General features: G+C 38.7%; 1 protein-coding gene across 1 annotated transcript; it reads right to left on the bottom strand.

Annotated features, from left to right (window-relative positions):
- Positions 1–1,933: 1,933 nt before the first annotated feature.
- On the bottom strand, positions 1,934–19,008 carry LOC131935154 (sodium/calcium exchanger 2). The gene is made up of 14 exons (XM_059291510.1): positions 18,879–19,008; positions 17,252–17,792; positions 14,916–15,118; positions 13,852–14,078; positions 13,419–13,477; positions 12,832–12,996; positions 11,825–12,045; positions 11,142–11,383; positions 10,072–10,304; positions 8,123–8,228; positions 3,745–3,923; positions 3,200–3,350; positions 2,888–3,066; positions 1,934–2,731 (listed from the first exon to the last, which is right to left on the bottom strand). Exons 2-14 carry the CDS (start codon positions 17,504–17,506, stop codon positions 2,492–2,494), a joined length of 2,460 nt encoding a protein of 819 aa, XP_059147493.1. The 5' UTR covers positions 17,507–17,792; positions 18,879–19,008; the 3' UTR covers positions 1,934–2,491.
- Positions 19,009–19,505: the final 497 nt, after the last annotated feature.

A 19,505-nucleotide genomic window follows, 5' to 3' on the forward strand; every position in this document is an offset into this window, starting at 1 on the left:
TGACGAACTAAAAAGCAGTTTTTATCCTAATTTAGAAGCAAATTAAAAAAAATTCCTAATGGCTTTGTGAACGTGTAATTCTGGCTCCAAAAAATGAATTGGTTTTCAAATTAAACAATGAAATTCAAAACTTTCTACCAAGAGATAAGAGGATTTATAAGTCTGTGCTGGATACTGACCAGGCTCATTATCCGACCGAGTTTTTAAACTCCCTGCAACCCATCGGAATGCCTCTGCATGAGCTGACACTTGGATCTCCTGTTATTCTACTAAGAAACCTTGATCCGCCAAAGTTATGTAACGGTACCACTGTATTCACACATAATTGAAGCGACGATAATGAACTGATCTGGAATAGCTGAGGATGTTTTTATACCACGAATTCCACTAATTCCCACAGACCTCCCTTTTGATTTTAAGAGGCTACAATTCTCCGTAAGTTGGCATTCGCCATGAAGGTAAACAAAGCCCAGGGTCAGTTAATGTCCGTGGTTGGAGTCAATTTGGAAACCCATTGCTTCTATTACGGAAATTGTACGTTGCCTGTTCGAGGGTCGGAAATCCAAACAACATTTTTATTCTTACAGCAGAAGGAAAGACGAAAAATATAGTTTGCCAGAAAGCTCTTTTATAGACAGCTGCACCAAACTAAGGAAGATATACCATTTTGTATAATATAATTATAGAACAGCTCGACTTGCAGTTCGACACATTTTATTTGCGCTGCATGAAGTTCGAATTTAGAAGATATCAGGGCAGCTAAAATTGTCTGAGCAATTTCTGTATGTAGCATGTGTTAGTATATCAATAATTCCATAATTTCAGTGGACGCTGCTCATGCTAGAATAACATTATGAAACCTGATGATAGCTTGACATTTATCCCAAGAATTATAGCTATTTATGTATATATAATATTTAGATTTTTGTGTATTATGTTGTATTATCATGCTTACTATGTTATCACAATAAACTGGCTCAAAAGCTATCTGGTATGTAATGCGTATGGTTATGTTACAACAAAAAATATGAAAATGCATAATGATACTATCTTAGGATTAAACTCAATGCATTGTATCTATTTTAAGCAAACAAACGGATCTATATATTTTCTATGGCCTTTACATATTTTACAGCCCAAATGATTATTTTTATGGTCATAAAATGTAATCATTGGAGGACAATATAAGTATTTACATCGAAAAAATGTTGGGCTTTTAAGAAAAAGAGACTTGCGACATATCTGTAAATAATAAAGACTGAGTAAAATTGTATGAAAATACACTTATTAAATCTAACGTAGATTTTATTGTAATTCTGTAAAACGTTCACTATTAATGTTATTAGCATTGATTAAACCAGGATGTGTAAAGTTAACTTTAACTAAGGTAATACACAAAATGGATAACTTAGCCAGCATTTAGATTTTGTATCATTAAATATATTTTTAAATGATGTTTTAAAATTTACTAATATATATATATGTAAGTTAAAATATATGCTGTTTTATTATAATTGAATGTTCATTTAATTACATCAACTTTGTAACTTTGTTGATAAAATGTCTTGATTAAAATTTTATTGATAAATTAATAACAATCTAATGTGTAAAAATGTAAACAATTGAAGTAAATTGTAAATGCATTTCATGTAAATAAATTGTTTACAAATCTTTCCTTTTGCAAACTGAATGCACATTGTTTACTGATTGTTGAACCTGAATAATGTTTTTTCATACGATTTTCTCAATGTGGATCTCAGAAAAAAATCGACCATTAACCTCGATGCATACATGAGTCACCTTGCTCTTTACTTACTTACCGGCTGTTTTGTTTTTTAACTGGCCAGGGCGGCGCCTGGCCGGGACGTATGCAGATCACCAACGCTTATTATAGTAAACACATCACGAAAAAAAGAAAATATTTATTGCATGATTATACGATTGATACTTTATGTGCCAGTGTGTTGACACCTTTGTACAGAAGTAAAAATAGATTAGCCAAATAATTTTCAACGAACTTATTTTTTGGACAATATCATTGAAGTGTAACACAAACCAATGTACAATGAACTCATGCAAGCATTCAAGTGTGAAACTTTGTGCTATTTCCAGTTAATTAACAATTTTCCATGTGATGGATACTATATAAACAATATTGAATAGGACAATTAACGGTTCACAAAACAAATTTGACAACAGCAGTTTAACTAGTTAGAGTAAATATTGTACAAATTATTTATATTCTATATAATGCGAGCATTATATATATACATATATATATATATATATATATATATATATATATATATAATTTCGTATATTCTGGGCGCTTGCTAAAATTGAGTCACTCTATATCAAAGGCTCACAGCCAACAAGAAGTGAATTAGTAATTGAAGTAACATGGCCGTCTTGAATTGTGTCAATCTCAGCTGTCAAAGTGCAAGGTACCAGGCCCAACCACGGCAAACAAAAACACTCATCTGCATTCATTTCAAAACGCGTGAAGAACTCCCTGGGCTTGCATCGAAGACACCAACACATAGATCACCCAGAAAGCTAAGCCCAACAGGCAGGTCAGATATTTCGGCGTCTTGGGACCTCCCAGTTCCGCTTTACCAAATATAGTCATGTACCGTCTAACAACCAACATCACAATGGTGAAGACGGCACACACCGTAAAGACAGTCACGCTCATTCCAACGGTCCCTGTAGGGTGGACGAACTCTTTTCCCTGGGGAAAACAGATTGTTCAGGTTTTAATTTTTTATTTTAGTAATGAGAGTATAGATCGATTTATAGGTAGATAGATAGATAGGTAAGTACATAGATAGATAGATATACATAGATTAGATAGATAGATAGGGGTGTGTGGGTATACTGTTGATACCTTAATCTTCCAATAGATACTGGCTAGGAGCCAAGGCAAGCCAAGCCCCAGAAAGACATTGACGCTGTTACTGCCGTTGATATTTCCAATGGACGAATCGGCCCACTTCTCGTTGATTGCAGCACATTTGGAAGCAAACAAGTCTGGCATACTTGTACCTAGTGCCACGAAAGTTATCGCTGTAAAGGAAAGGCAATCTACGTCAGTAACTTTCTGTTATATCACAAATGTTATCGCAAATGACTGGAAAAAATGTGATATCCACTAACCTGTCGTTCGAACATGAGATATTCATCAACCTGCCGATCTTACCTGTGATATAATCCGACAACCCAACCAGACAGCCAAAGATGGAAGCCAGGTCACTAACAATGGCGGTTAGTAGTCCGACAGTTACCAGAGATGAAATAAACGTCGGCCAACCGCCGCCCATTGAGGGAGGGGGGAGGAAGGCAGCGAGCACCTGCAGAAAAAAAAACGGTTGAATGTATAGACGGTTTTTTTTTTTTGGTAGATGCTGTTTACTGGTGCATACTGTATCAGTTCTGTAGCGGACGTAGTACTTTTGTCAGCTTTTGTCGAGTGTCTATGTCTGACCATTGTATGATTAACCGTCTAACATGAGCCAGAACAAAATTCTATGTATTAAACCGCATGCTACACACCCCTACCTTCCAGAAAAACGTGATAAAATGTAGAGTGTAGTCTAGACAAGTGGCGTCCTGTACACCTCGATGTATTAACCCTATGCTAACCACCCCTACCTTCCAGAAAAACGTGATAAAATGTAGAGTGTAGTCTAGACAAGTGGCATCCTGTACACCCTGATGTATTAACCCAATGCTACCCACCCCTACCTTCCAGAAAAACGTGATAAAATGTAAGGTGTAGTCTAGACAGGTGGCATCCTGTACATCCCCGCCGTTGATGACCATTGCAGACCGGAACTGCTCGGCCCAGGTGCTCGTGTCCAGCTTGAGACCATCCAGGTTTTTCTTGGTCTTACTGGCAATACGGGTCAGCATGTTGTGGAACTCTGTGTCAGAGTAGGTGGTTGGTGTTAGGTGGGTGGTGTTAGGTGAGGTGGTTGGTGTTAGGTGGGTGGTGTTAGGTGAGGTGGTTGGTGTTAGATGAGGTGGTTGCTGTTAGGTGAGGTGGTTGCTGTTAGGTGAGGTGGTTGGTGTTAGTTACAGGTGAGGTGGTTAGTGTTAGTTACAGGTGAGGTGGTTGGTGTTAGTTACAGGTGAGGTGGTTAGTGTTAGTTACAGGTGAGGTGGTTGGTGTTAGTTACAGGTGAGGTGGTTGGTGTTAGTTACAGGTGAGGTGGTTGGTGTTAGTTACAGGTGAGGTGGTTAGTGTTAGTTACAGGTGAGGTGGTTGGTGTTAGTTACAGGTGAGGTGGTTAGTGTTAGTTACAGGTGAGGTGGTTGGTGTTAGTTACAGGTGAGGTGGTTGGTGTTAGTTACAGGTGAGGTGGTTAGTGTTAGTTACAGGTGAGGTGGTTGGTGTTAGTTACAGGTGAGGTGGTTAGTGTTAGTTACAGGTGAGGTGGTTAGTGTTAGTTACAGGTGAGGTGGTTGGTGTTAGTTACAGGTGAGATGGTTGGTGTTAGTTACAGGTGAGGTGGTTAGTGTTAGTTACAGGTGAGGTGGTTGGTGTTAGTTACAGGTGAGGTGGTTGGTGTTAGTTACAGGTGAGGTGGTTAGTGTTAGTTACAGGTGAGGTGGTTGGTGTTAGTTACAGGTGAGGTGGTTAGTGTTAGTTACAGGTGAGGTGGTTGGTGTTAGTTACAGGTGAGGTGGTTGGTGTTAGTTACAGGTGAGGTGGTTGGTGTTAGTTACAGGTGAGGTGGTTAGTGTTAGTTACAGGTGAGGTGGTTGGTGTTAGTTACAGGTGAGGTGGTTAGTGTTAGTTACAGGTGAGGTGGTTGGTGTTAGTTACAGGTGAGGTGGTTGGTGTTAGTTACAGGTGAGGTGGTTAGTGTTAGTTACAGGTGAGGTGGTTGGTGTTAGTTACAGGTGAGGTGGTTAGTGTTAGTTACAGGTGAGGTGGTTAGTGTTAGTTACAGGTGAGGTGGTTGGTGTTAGTTACAGGTGAGGTGGTTGGTGTTAGTTACAGGTGAGGTGGTTGGTGTTAGTTACAGGTGAGGTGGTTAGTGTTAGTTACAGGTGAGGTGGTTGGTGTTAGTTACAGGTGAGGTGGTTGGTGTTAGTTACAGGTGAGGTGGTTAGTGTTAGTTACAGGTGAGGTGGTTGGTGTTAGTTACAGGTGAGGTGGTTAGTGTTAGTTACAGGTGAGGTGGTTGGTGTTAGTTACAGGTGAGGTGGTTGGTGTTAGGTGAGGTGGTTGGTGTTAGGTGAGGTGGTTGCTGTTAGGTGAGGTGGTTGCTGTTAGGTGAGGTGGTTGGTGTTAGGTGAGGTGGTTGGTGTTAGTTACAGGTGAGGTGGTTGGTGTTAGTTAGAGGTGAGGTTGTTGGTCTTAGGTGAGGTTGTTGGTGTTAAGTGAGGTGGTTGATGTTAGGTGAGGTGGTTGGTGTTAAGTGTGGTAGTTGGTGTAGGTGAGGTGGTTGGTGTTAGGTGAGGTGATTGGTGTTAGATGAGGTGGTTGGTGTAGGTGAGGTGGTTGGTGTTAGGTGAGGTGGTTGGTGTTAGTTACAGGTGAGGTGGTTGGTGTTAGTTACAGGTGAGGTGGTTGGTGTTAGTTACAGGTGAGGTGGTTAGTGTTAGTTACAGGTGAGGTGGTTGGTGTTAGTTACAGGTGAGGTGGTTAGTGTTAGTTACAGGTGAGGTGGTTGGTGTTAGTTACAGGTGAGGTGGTTGGTGTTAGTTACAGGTGAGGTGGTTAGTGTTAGTTACAGGTGAGGTGGTTGGTGTTAGTTACAGGTGAGGTGGTTAGTGTTAGTTACAGGTGAGGTGGTTAGTGTTAGTTACAGGTGAGGTGGTTGGTGTTAGTTACAGGTGAGATGGTTGGTGTTAGTTACAGGTGAGGTGGTTAGTGTTAGTTACAGGTGAGGTGGTTGGTGTTAGTTACAGGTGAGGTGGTTGGTGTTAGTTACAGGTGAGGTGGTTAGTGTTAGTTACAGGTGAGGTGGTTGGTGTTAGTTACAGGTGAGGTGGTTAGTGTTAGTTACAGGTGAGGTGGTTGGTGTTAGTTACAGGTGAGGTGGTTGGTGTTAGGTGAGGTGGTTGGTGTTAGGTGAGGTGGTTGCTGTTAGGTGAGGTGGTTGCTGTTAGGTGAGGTGGTTGGTGTTAGGTGAGGTGGTTGGTGTTAGTTACAGGTGAGGTGGTTGGTGTTAGTTAGAGGTGAGGTTGTTGGTCTTAGGTGAGGTTGTTGGTGTTAAGTGAGGTGGTTGATGTTAGGTGAGGTGGTTGGTGTTAAGTGTGGTAGTTGGTGTAGGTGAGGTGGTTGGTGTTAGGTGAGGTGATTGGTGTTAGATGAGGTGGTTGGTGTAGGTGAGGTGGTTGGTGTTAGGTGAGGTGGTTGGTGTTAGGTGAAGCTCGGCCAACAGAATATGTTAATCAATTTCTGTCACTATATATACACGAAATAACACCTAAATCTAATTTTCAGTCACACGATCTGAAACCCCTCATCCCCTCCCCCTCATCTCACACCACGAAATACCGAACCCCCCCCCCCCCCCCCCCACTCATGAGTGTGGCGTCATTTATTGACGACCCCTAAACGTAGTTTAAAAAGTTACTTTTCAAGTGAAGCTATGTACAACTTCGCAATCTTGTAGTCAGTCATCGATGCACATTGGGTTTATCGACCACTTAAATTTACTTAAAGACTGATCATAAAATTACCAGCTGACTCAATACAATGAAATGTGACTTTAAATTAATTTTAGAACAGCTTTGATTTATTTCTAAACACATACATTCATTAGGGTGGCACTAAAGATACTATTTTAATGGCACTCTCTCGTGGTCAAATTACGCCATTTTGAATATTATTAAATTAGAAGGATCGATTAGACTCAAAGGATGGGTTATTTTAAGGACCCCTGTAAATGTCATTGACCTAGCGATCATCTATGGCACACCAGCGTGCTAGGCTGCAATTGCTGCCCTTTCCAGTGCTACTTCCGGATTTGATTGTATTTCAGTTCCATTCACATCGATCCAACCTGCGAGCGAACTTTGCCTTCAAGTACCGGCATGTTTTTAAATAGTTACACAGCAGTTTAGCAAACAAAACTAGATTTTGTTAATATTTATTAAAAGTTGCAAACCATTATCGGGTAACTTTATAAAATCTGGTTTTAAAAAATACAAAAATAAACCGGGAGTGATCTCCCCTAAACTTTCTCGAATATTCTTATATCAAATAACAGGGGATGGGAACTCGGGCTATAGACATGATTTTTAATCCATTTTAAATACTTAAAGTTTTAAAAATAGAATAAAATCTCGTAGACAAAAGATTGCACACCAAGTGAACGCTAAATTTAAAAAGTGCATAATAGTGCGCAATATTATTAGTACTTTAAAAATTTACATTAGTTTTTTTGAGAAATCGGAAGTAGCATAAATTAGTACTTCCGGGCAACGGAAATTACTCAAAATTTGACAGAAGGTAGAGAATTAGATTTTATACTTACATGTGAAATTTCATTTATCTATCTGAAATAGTACTCAAGTTATAGGCTTTTGAAAAATTCAAAGTAAAAAAAAAGTACCACTTCCAGTTATCGGAAATCGCTCAAAAGTTGATACGGATCTACGATTTTGATAAAATACTTATATATGAAATTTCATCAACCTAGCTGTAACGGTACTCATGTTATCGTGTTTACACACGGACAGACAGACACACAGACATACGGACAGAATTGCATAGCCCAGTTTTTCAGACTGGATTACGCATAAAACCTCTTAATTTTGATAAATCTGGATTGATAATTTTTGCCCGATTAAAATAAGTCCTCTATACTTTGGATGTGATGAAGGACTGAGGTGTAATACGGTGAAAATTGTTAAAATTTCAAGTGATTTTTGTGCACGATTACAATACTTTCTCTATACTTCGTATATACGAGAAAGTAAAAAGCAATTTACATAAACTTTGTGTTTTTATACTATTTATTATATGTGTTGTTTTTTCCATATAGGCATAGATTCTACACATTTTTAAAAATTTAATTGAAGTTTATTTTATATTCTGTCTTCATGTATACACAAATAATGTATAGTTCTATTACGGATTTCTTGATAGATAATGGTGGCTTACCTTCATCGTTGATTATAGTGACGACGGTTTTGGTGATTTTTCCCAGCAAGGCGCCCCCCGTAGCAGAACTTAACTCAACTTGAAAGTTAGGCTCTTGATCTTTCTGCTGCAATTAACAAGAATCTTTTAATTAATTACCGCAAAGTAGAAGATAATTTCAGAAAAAACTATTATAGTATATCTGCATATCAGTCTAACACGTACAATAACTATTGCCTTAGGAAAATTTATCTTTTCGTCTTCCAATTGACGGTTCAATGACAAATGATCTCAGGACAAATGATCTCAGACAAAATATCTCAGACAAAATATCTCACGGAAAAATGATCTCAGGACAAATGATCTCAAGGACAAATGATCTCACGGACAAAAGATACCAGGACAAAATATTTCAGGACAAATGATATCATGGACAAATGATCTCAGACAAAATATCTCAGACAAAATATCTCACAGCAAAATTTTAAAAGTATGTAAGATGATTTTAGTTGATTTGATATTTTTTTGTTGACTGTCAATATAGTTTTGTTTACTTTTTAACGCATAATAATTGTAAAGAAAATGAATTTGTTAAACTTAACAAAGTATCAATAGATTTATCAAACTTAATCTTTGTAATAGCATTTAATTTGAAAAAAGTAAAAATTAAAACAAACATAGTCCTTTAGCCTGAAAGGTATATAAATGATAATGTATAAAACAAATAAAGTAACATTAATGTTCAGAACACGCTAAATATTTTTGAAAAATGTGAATGGGTCTTCAGGTTTGTAACGTAATACAATTGTTTTTTTTTTTTGCAACATAAACTCAAACATAACGCTTACGTTTCTATGCCGGCAGGTACATCGTTATGATCACACCTCTCCAATACTATTTGATCATGCATTGTCTGAACTCTTGCTCGACTTGTTCTAACTTCATATTTCTAAATCTCTTTGCCTGCTGCTCCGCTAATGGCTTTAATAAACATAAATTCACCAGAAACTAGTGTCCTAAAAACCTTTCTTCTAGGTAACTACTGAGGCCATAGCTGAGTAAGCACTACCAATACTGCTTTGTTTGCAAGCACACTTCGACAAACTTAGCTCCGCGATGACCGCTGTCGTTTAAATAAGCTTTAGCCACCTGATCACTAAGGTGTGACCGACACATAACTATTGACTTTAGATGCTAGTTGTATTGTCCGTGGAGGGCGGTTCTCTTTCCCTACAAGCGTCTCTGCTACCAAAGCGGGCTGCCACCTTGATACGAAGGTGTGTCTTTATTGTTATTTCTTCATCCCCTTTTATCTAGTTTGTCCACCTGACGTGGTAGGATTGTCTCATATTTGTCAAGCCCACCTACGCTGTCTATCGAAAAAACAAGTTTAATCTTCGTATACTTGGTAATCTTCATTTTAAAATGCTTAGTGCAATATGACAAATGTATACGGTAAACATTTCTCACAATTATTATATAGGCCTCCAAACAATATCAAACATAGTAAACAAAACCATATTATGACAGTCAATAAAAAAATGTTAAGATCAACTAAAATCATCTAATACACTATTAAAATTTTGCTGCGAGATATTTTGTCTGAGATATTTTGTCTGAGATCATTTGTCCATGGTATCATTTGTCCTGATATATTTTGTCCTGGTATCTTTTGTCCGTGAGATCATTTGTCCTGAGATCATTTGTCCTGAGATCATTTGTCTTGAGATCATTTGTCCGTGAGATATTTTGTCTGAGATCATTTGTCCTGAGATCATATGTCCTGAGATCATTTGTCCTGTCACCTATTAATAACATGTTCAATGCCAAGTCTAAATAATAACCACAATGGGAATACATTAAGAATGAGATGTTCTACCAACAATGCACTTATAAGTACATTTAAGTAAACAAACTAAAGTATTGTAACTTTCAGAGAAAAAAGAGAGTTCCAAATGAAGAGAACGTACCATGATACCATTAATTTGTATTACTATAATTTTGCTCGTTTCTCCATGACTGAACGTGACCACGCCCTCCCCTCCCTCGTACTCGTGCCTGTTTCTGGCGGTCATATCTTTCGTCACCCATTTGACCGTGACCTCCCCATCGGCACCGTTGACCCTGTTGACCACTAGTCTGGCAGCGGAGGCGCTCTCTTTGACGATGTAGCTAGGTTTGCTGAACTCCAGGGTACCAGGCTCTAGAGAACATGCGGGTGAAGGAAAGCTCGGTTGGGATACATTTATCAATACAGCTTTTTAAATACATGACATAGGTAAAAACTTCATCGAGAGACCTTTCTCAATACAGCTTTTTAAATGCATGACATAGGTGAAATCTTTGTTGGAATACCTTTCTCAATACAGCTTTTTAAATGCATGACATAGGTGAAATCTTTGTTGGAATACCTTTCTCAATACAGCTTTTTAAAACATTACATGTTAAAATATCGACATACTTTTCACAATACAGTTTTTTTTTTAATACATGACTTAGATGAAAATTGTCAAAATACTTTTCTCATTATAGTTTTTTTTTTAAACATGACCTAGGCAAAAGCTGTTGAATATCTTTTTCATTACAACTTTTTAGAAACATGACCTTGGTAAAGAAAACTAGATCGAAATAACTTTCTCATTACAGTTTTTTTTTAAACGTGACCTGGGTAAAAATGTGTTGAAATACCTTTCTCAAAATAACTTTTTAAAATGCTCTCTTAGACATTAGCTACGGTGAACTAACCCTAGGTGACAAGGATCAAAACTTTAGTCCACAAACATTCTATAACATTAAACCAGCAGCTATAAACATTTATTTATATTTCTAATCTGTTAATTAAATGCAAACAACATGCCACAGGCAGGAAATAAATCATTTTGATCTGGGCTGGTTTTAAGATTGTTTTGTTATCAGCTAAAACAATATTGAAATGTTCTTTACTAAACCCGGACGTTTGATTAGGAAGTTAAAAAAACACACAAGGCAACTGGTTCTGGAGGAGGGGAGATAAACAATAGATCTAAAATTAGTAACACACCGTCATCGTCCACGATGGTGACCTGGTTGATGGCCAGCTTGCCAATGACCACCTCCTCTGTGCTGCTGCCCTCGGGGTGATGGAACAACTTGACGAAAAAAAACTCGTCCGGCTCCCAGACGTCGTCGTCCACTATCTCAATTGAAACATACTTGAGGGTTTCTCCGGGTTCAAAGGTCAACAGCTGCTTCATGGCTATATAGTCTCCACCTGCTTCGGCTGTGCCGTCTATTGTTTCAACGCTGTGAGGTACAAAGGGGGGAGAATATTATTTCATAAAGTTACATAGAATTGTACTATAGCATACTATACAAACATATTGTACAGAAGGTTTGGTGCACCCAGCACTCATGTTTACCTGGTGCATCCATGGATAGTTTGACAAGAAAATTTACCATATTGTTCATAACTTCGTGCAATAGCCCAATACAGTTTAGTTACCTGCCCAATACAGTCTCGTTTACAGACTTTTTTCTCCGGGGGATCGGGGGGGGGGGGGGAGCACGTAAAAATTTTGGGGGTGGGGGCGGACTAACATTTCCGGGGGACAGACACTGTTAAAAAAATATATTTTCTATATAAATTCCATTTCGCTCGTGGGGGGGGGGGTTAGACCTTCTTCGGGGGAGGGGGGCGGAGCCCCTCGAAGAGATGTCTGTTAGAAACTCTGCTAGTTTACCTACCCAACCATGATGGTCTTAGACAAGTCTCCACCACGCCTGATCCCTACTTTCACTTGACCTTCGTTCTCAAGGACGGTGCACGTGGCCGCTGTGAACTCCACGACAGCTTTCTTTGATTGGAGTATGACGTCATTCGATGATACGGCGCCGTTGACACCGTTGGGCACTCCGTCACTGTCTTTGTGTGCTGTGTGGGGGCTTGTACCTAGGTCTACGAACTTCTGTGGACAAATGTGGACATTGTAATGTCATTAGATCTACTGGGTTATGGCCGTGTACCTAGGTCTACGAGCATATGTGGACAAATGTGGACATTGTAATGTCATTAGATCTATTGGGTTATGGCCGTGTCCCTAGGTCTACGAGCATATGTGGACAAATGTGGACATTGTAATGTCATTAGATCTATTGGGTTATGGCCGTGTCCCTAGGTCTACGAGCATATGTGGACAAATGTGGACATTGTAATGTCATTAGATCTATTGGGTTATGGCCGTGTGTGTCCCTAGGTCTACGAACATCTGTGGACAAATGTAGACATTGTAATGTCATTAGATCTACTGGGTTATGGGGGCTTGTACCTAGGTCTACGAACATCTGTGGACAAATGTGGACATTGTAATGTCATTAGATCTACTGGGTTATGGCCGTGTGTGTCCCTAGGTCTCCGAGCATCTGTGGACAGTTTTGTCATTAGATCTACTGGGCTATGAGGAGTATGATTGTACATCTGTGGACAAACCTGTAAGATTTACTGTTATCGGATGTACTGAGCTATGTGAGCCTAGTATTCACAGAATGTTGTCTCACTCAGCAAAATTTTTAAAAATATTGACTAGATTTTAGGAAACTTACGAGACAAAACTATCTGAAAACTTACAGGACATGACAGCACTAAACAAAGGGACAAATTACGTTAGAAGTTGAATGAGAAAGAGAAATTTGATAACAAGCTAAATATGACACTTAAGTTAGGATTGTTTCTACAGGTGAAAAGTGGTACCAACCTCTGTCAGACTAGATGTTGTCGACTCCAGTTTGTGACGTCCGGTGATCATTCTGGTGGCATTGACCCTGTACCAGGAGGATGGTTTCGGCTGGTTCCTGGCAATACCAGAGGCGACAGCTCTAGCCACATCGTCTTCGTTAGCGTTGCTGTCTTTCGCCAGTTTCTTTTTTTTTTTAGAAAACACAAGTTAGCTCAAATAGAATGGTTCTCAGGGCAAATATAGATCTTAAAAACATGTTGAAATGTTAGGTGTCACATAACTCGGAAAAAGAAAGTGAGGGGGGTGGGAGAGATGTGGCACAGCATAATTTTCCATTTCTTATAAATAAAAATGAAGTTTTAAATTTGAAATTATGTTGGAATGATGTTTGGGGAGGGGGTTGTAACTCCGTAGTTTCGTGGAGTAGGAGTGAAAATTAACAAAATTCATGACGTCTTTCGCGGGCTACACCTTGAATGTAGTGATAACGTTCATGGGCGACCCCTTAACTGTAGTGAGAATGTTTATGGTGACCCCTTGACTGCACTGATAAAGTTTATGGACGACCCCTAATTGCTATGATGAACCCAATGGGATCTCCTTACCCGCGCCAGCTCTATAATATCCGCCGACCCTCGACTGTGCGGGCCACTCTTGTCCAGATCTGGGGTAGAAAACAATGGACGTTTACAAACACTGGCACTCAGTGATTTTAACTCAGCCATGATTTTAATGCTAAAAGAACAGTCGTTTTTAAACAAATCAAGAGATGAGTTCGTGATAGTAGTGTAAGTTTTATGTGTTGAATCCCTGCTCGTTTGGCTGTATACTGTGTGACTTAACTAATAAAAAATAACGTTCATGGTTTCCTTATCGATGTGTTATGAAAATAATATTTTAAATTTTAAATATTTAATCAAACTAACTAAACGTTTTCAACAAAGATTTCGGTTTAACTACGGACTGGGTTTAATATGGATATAATTTTCATGGCTATTTATTTATATAAAGAATACACCAGAATATAATTAAACTTACCAAAGCCAATCTCGACTTCTGATGATGTTCTGTTCTTGACGCATACGATTCCTTTATCTGCTAAATACGCACTAACAATGAGCAATGGAAACATGACAAATGTGAGAACGGCCTCCCATAGATCCACAACCTCGGGTGATATGACCAGGAGAACCAGTAAAAGCCAAACGTAGGCGAAAATCCCAAAGATGCTCGTCACAATGAACACGAAAAAGTGTTTGATTTTTCTGTAGATTAAGGTTAAATGTTAGTCTTTTTTAAAGAGAAAGTAAACACATTGAGGTTAGATACGATAACATCAACTCAACAAGCTCTATTGAATAGGATTCTAAGGTAGGGGAGGGGAGATGGGACATGTATACATCACGTTAAGACGCGACTCTCTCCTGTCTGCAATTTTTCTTCTGCAGGCATGGAAGCCAACCTGACGTAGGTATGTCACTGCTAGTTGATCCACCGCGTGAGATCGAATTTTCGGGCTTAAAATCGAACTCTGCTTCGTGAGTTAACGAATGAATAACCTCTGAACTTGTTGTTATGAGAGTTCCTGTAACATGGCCGCCACTTCCCTCCTCATACACACTGCAAGCAGGTTGTGGTTGTTTGCTCAAGGTTTTCTATTTATTTGTATCGATTTAAAAAAAAGTAAAGTTTCCCTTTCAAACCTGACGGTCTATGGGGCAAGTGAAGTAGAGTTCACTTGTTTCTGTGACCTCGGCATATGAAGAGATAATGTGGTAAGCACTATGCCCAGAGTTTCTTCCAGGCATCTCTTCGGGGGGGCGAAGCCCCCCCGAAAAATTTTTACCGCCCCCCCAAACGAAAGGAAATTTATATAATTTATATAGAAAATATATACTTTTAACAGTGTCCGCCCCCCCGAAGAAAGTTTACCGCCCCCCGGAGATTTCAAGTGCCCCCCCGGAGAAAAAAGTCTGGAAGAAACACTGACTATGCCCAGCCGCCTTTACTCTCCCTAACGTGAGTTAGGTACCCATCAGAGTTGGGTCGACTCTGTATCGAGTAGTCTCCCTTGAATTAGAAGAGCAGTGAGTCAGACTTACCTAGTTTCCCCGTGTGGGATGCATACAATACAGTAGGCTGTGATGACAAACAGGTTAAAGGCCGCTGACCCCACGATTGTCCCTGGGCCCAGCTCCCCAGCCTGGAAGGAGTGACCGCACGTCTCGATAACGTTGAGTAGAATCTCCGGGGCGCTGGTACCAAAAGCTAAGAGGGTCAAATTCGCCACCGTATCGTTCCATACCTGCTCATGTGGTATAAATTACGATACATCCAACAAAGTCGAATACATGAATACAAAAAATAAAAAGTAAATCTCCCTAGGGCAAGTGAAGTAGACTTCATCTATTTCTGTGACCTCGGCATATTAAGAAATAGTGAAGTCAGAACTATGCCCAGCTGCCTATACTTTCACTAACGTGAGTTAGGTACCCATCAGAGTTGGGTGGACTCAGGGACTATCTGCTGACTTGTACACGGATTCAAATTGGTGTCCACAAAACTCATACGTGACTCATGCTACGGAATGTAAAGGCAGCTGAGCATAGTGCTAACCAAACTATACGTTTATATTCCGATGTCAGAGAAACAGGTGAACTCTTATTCACTTTCCCCACGCACTGTCAGGTTCGAAAAGGAACTTTACCCTGGCCAACATTTTATCTTTAGACATTTCTGGGAGAGAGGACGGGGCTTTAGTGACGTTGCTAGGTGAACAAACACAATAACAACTTTTAAACTATTTCAATTTTACGTGTTTTTAGCACTTTTTAAGGCTTAAATTGTAATAGAAACTCATCAATATAACTGATCTAAAGCAAGCTGTGTAAATATTATATAAGAAAATTGCTATTTTAAAAACACTTGAAAATTGTCGGGTTATTTTAGTGATAATCTGGTTATTTGTGACAATAGAGGGGTGCGACGTCATTTAAGAACAACTCTAAAGTTATTTTACTGGCTGTGAATGTATTTCAATAAATTAATCTTGTTTGTCTACTGAAATGATTAAATTCAATGGATATTGTTGCTAAAGCTTAAACTCGCTGACCGAGAACGGATAAAGGTGGGGCCCTGCGAACCTATTGTGTAGTTCCTCATCAGTATAAACAAGTGTTTGTGTCAGTATCGATCCATAGATTTCCCATTGATCGATCTGAACTCTTACTATTTTTTTTTCTGGTAGTTTTTGGTTGTTATTTTTGGATGACGGCATGTAGTGAGGAATCCCAAGCCGATTTGGGTGATGTATCGGGCTAAGGCTGAGATGTGGAATTCTCGCTCTGACAAGTTTTATTCTAGGGCTCATTATCCAGTCACAGCCCATTGTCCAGTACCACATTGTCCAGTACCACATTGTCCAGTACCACATTGTCCAGTACCACATTGTCCAGTACCACATTGTCCAGTACCACATTGTCCAGTACCACATTGTCCAGTACCACATTGTCCACACACCACATTGTCCAGCATCACATTGTCCAGTACCACATTGTCCAGTACCACATTGTCCACACACCACATTGTCCACACACCACATTGTCCAGTACCACATTACCCTGTACCACATTGTCCAGTACCACATTGTCCAGTACCACATTGTCCAGTACCACATTGTCCAGTACCATATTGTCCAGTACCACATTGTCCAGTACCACATTGTCCAGTGCTGTCCGAATAGTATAGTAATAAAATGTCGGCTTTAGTCGGGACACTCCATCAATACATTTCTCTTTTACTGCCGAACCCAACGATTTTTGCATATCAGTATGTGTTATATATATATATATATATATATATATATATATATATATATATATATATATATATATATATATGTATGTATTTATAAATCAGAGAAATAATTGGAGCTGTTTATCAGGTTATTTTCCAAGCTCATTAACACATGGGCCTAAGCTCCCGCCAATTCAGTAACGTCGCTAGGATTTTTGGGCCTTGGGCCCCTATGCAAAAAGTGTTAGTGGGCCCCTCAGAGGCGTAGCGACTCTTCCCGGCGACCGGGGACAAACTTTCGATGTGCACCCCAACCCCCTCAGACTTTCGATTTGCACCCCCCCCCCCAGACTTTCAATTTTCACCCCCCTCAAACTTAAGATGTGCACCCCCCCCCCCTCTCAACCTTTCGAAAAAGGGCCCCTATTTGCCTTGGGCCCCTATGCCTTGCTTACGCTAGCTTTTCGGTAGCTACACCACTGCGCCAATCTCATGTTTCAAATGAATGATGGAATGTTGAAATAGATGTACACAATTATTTCACTAGCTGTCCAAAATTTTGTTTAAAACTTAACAAAATCACATTACACATCAGGTTAAATAGTTAGTAAAGATTAATGTGGTTTTACAAATAAATCCTTACCTTGACTTCAATCAGTTTAAAGCCTTCTCCTTCCGGATTAGGTATCGATATCGTTCTCGTTTTACTAGTGATGTGTTCGATACCGCACATAAAAGCGTCCGATACTATTGCGATACCAAAGAAACACCACAACATTGCGAGTACATAAAGAAACGCTCGAACATACGGGTTCCATGTGTACTCGTTGATAAAGGGAAGTAGAAGACCCTTATCACTACACAAATAGTGACTGACATCACACGTAGTGTTAAACATTGTACTCAGGTTCTTCTATCCGATAACTGAGAAGTTTTATGTTTCACTTGAGGTCTAAATCTCATCTTTTCTTAAATATAAATCTCATTTGGTTTTTGTGAAACGGGTTAGTGAAATAAAATGTAGATAACCTAAAGTAATCGTCAAAGTAATAAAAATTAATCCACATGTTAATATAAAAAACTTATGTTTGAAAACAAACATCATGTAGTTGATAGCTTGTGTTCCATTTTATTTGGTCTTAGATTATCTTCATGAAAAGGTTTGTCCTTTTGGGAATTCTCGCCTGTAAAAAAAAAAAGAATGTGAACGTGATTATCAAAAGTTCTACACAATTTAATCACTTTTTTGCTTTAATATTTCTCAGAAAAACACTAGCTGGAAACGTCGTTTACAATCTACTATATTAAACGAAAGGCAATTGATTTATTTACTTAATGATGTGTCAAAAGCCAGATAAAACTCTATACCATCACATCAAAACTAGTACATGTTAGAAATATCGTTGTCTGTAAAACACCAGCTGCGTGGAATATTTTAAAGAGACTGTTTTTTTTTAAACCACTGAAACTGAAAAATATCATCAACATGCCTTTTAAAATATTAAAGACACTGTTTTTTAAACCATTGAAACTGATAAATATCATCAACATGCCTTTTAAAAGATTAAAGACACTGTTTTTTAAACCATTGAAACTGATAAATATCATCAACATGCCTTTTAAAATATTAAAGACACTGTTTTTTAAACCATTGAAACTGATAAATATCATCAACATGCCTTTTAAAAGATTTAAGACACTGTTTTTTAAACCACTGAAACTGAAAAATATCATCAACATGCCTTTTAAAAGATTAAAGACACTGTTTTTTAAACCATTGAAACTGATTAAGATTATCATGCCTTTTAAAAGAAGAACCAGTGGTTTAATTTTTCCAATCGGTCTAACAATCACTGACATATTTATTCATTGGTCACAACAAAATACATCCTACCAATACAAAATGACAGATTTTTGTTTTTAAAATAGCACGGGAATGAACGACATTTAGAGTGGTTGGTGGAAGTCATAAATTAATGCTACACGTCTTTTTATTAAACACATAACACATTAGGCGAATAAAGCTGATCTGCTATAGGCTACTGAACAAAAATAGAGTACATTTTATTTTTAAATCCATCAGATATTGTCAATCTTTCTGTGAAAGGAACGACGACTCGTCCTTAAGCCACTTTAACTTTCTCAGTCGATATCCGTCAGTCTTGGATGGACCGGCCGGATAAACGTCATATTGTCCTGGCAACCTCTCGTGACTTTATGGTTAACACGCGCAGGTTTATACCAGGAATAAAATAAAATTGTACAAATACCTCCGTTTCAAAACCTATATTTTTAGAACTTTCTAGAACATAGCTCAAATCTTCTTAAATGAATGTTGAACTTCATCAAATCGCAAACTCACTTATTTAGCAACAGTGAACCAAATAAGATTTCAGTCCGGCGTTACTTCCCTTAGAGTGTCCACTATCGTTTATTCCCCTTTGTTGTGTGAGTTTTGCCACACACGATAAGGCTTGCATTGAGCGTCAAGGGCGGCCAAAATTGACACAGTTCTGGCACGCGATTGGCTCGTAAGTCATGCAGCGTTGACGACAATGGTTGCTAGGGACGCTACACAATAAAGCAATAATAAAATTTCACACAAACAGTTGTGTTCCACAAGATAAACAAAAAATCTTTCAGAGAAATGCAACATAATTTTTAAAGGAAATAAATAAAAAGATTTTTAAAACAGTTGCTATTACTAACTGTTACGAGCTAAATATTTTAACAGTCGTATAAAAAAGGTTAAAGTTTAAACTTAGTTTCAAATATTCTGTCGTCCATCCAATCTACGTTTTAAAAAACTGAAACACACTTGTAATACTCAACCCATATAATACATTTGTTTGAATTGGTGAGGACGTCGCTGAGAGCTTGAACTGTATAACAATGAG

The sequence above is a fragment of the Physella acuta genome, unplaced genomic scaffold (genome assembly GCF_028476545.2).
Source record: "Physella acuta isolate Inbredline_101_S28 unplaced genomic scaffold, ASM2847654v3 ptg000133l, whole genome shotgun sequence".
NCBI lineage: Eukaryota > Metazoa > Mollusca > Gastropoda > Physidae > Physella > Physella acuta.

What these genes read in the sequence shown, in the direction of transcription:
- LOC131935154 (XM_059291510.1), bottom strand. Translation starts at nt 17,506, where the DNA reads ATGTTTAACACTACGTGTGATGTCAGTCACTATTTGTGTAGTGATAAG. An exon ending in TTATCACGTTTTTCTGGAAG is followed by an intron (nt 3,351 to 3,744) that starts GTAGGGGTGGGT and finishes TTTTTTCTGCAG; the next exon opens with GTGCTCGCTGCCTTCCTCCC. An exon ending in GTTGTCGGATTATATCACAG is followed by an intron (nt 3,067 to 3,199) that starts GTAAGATCGGCA and finishes TTTCCTTTACAG; the next exon opens with CGATAACTTTCGTGGCACTA.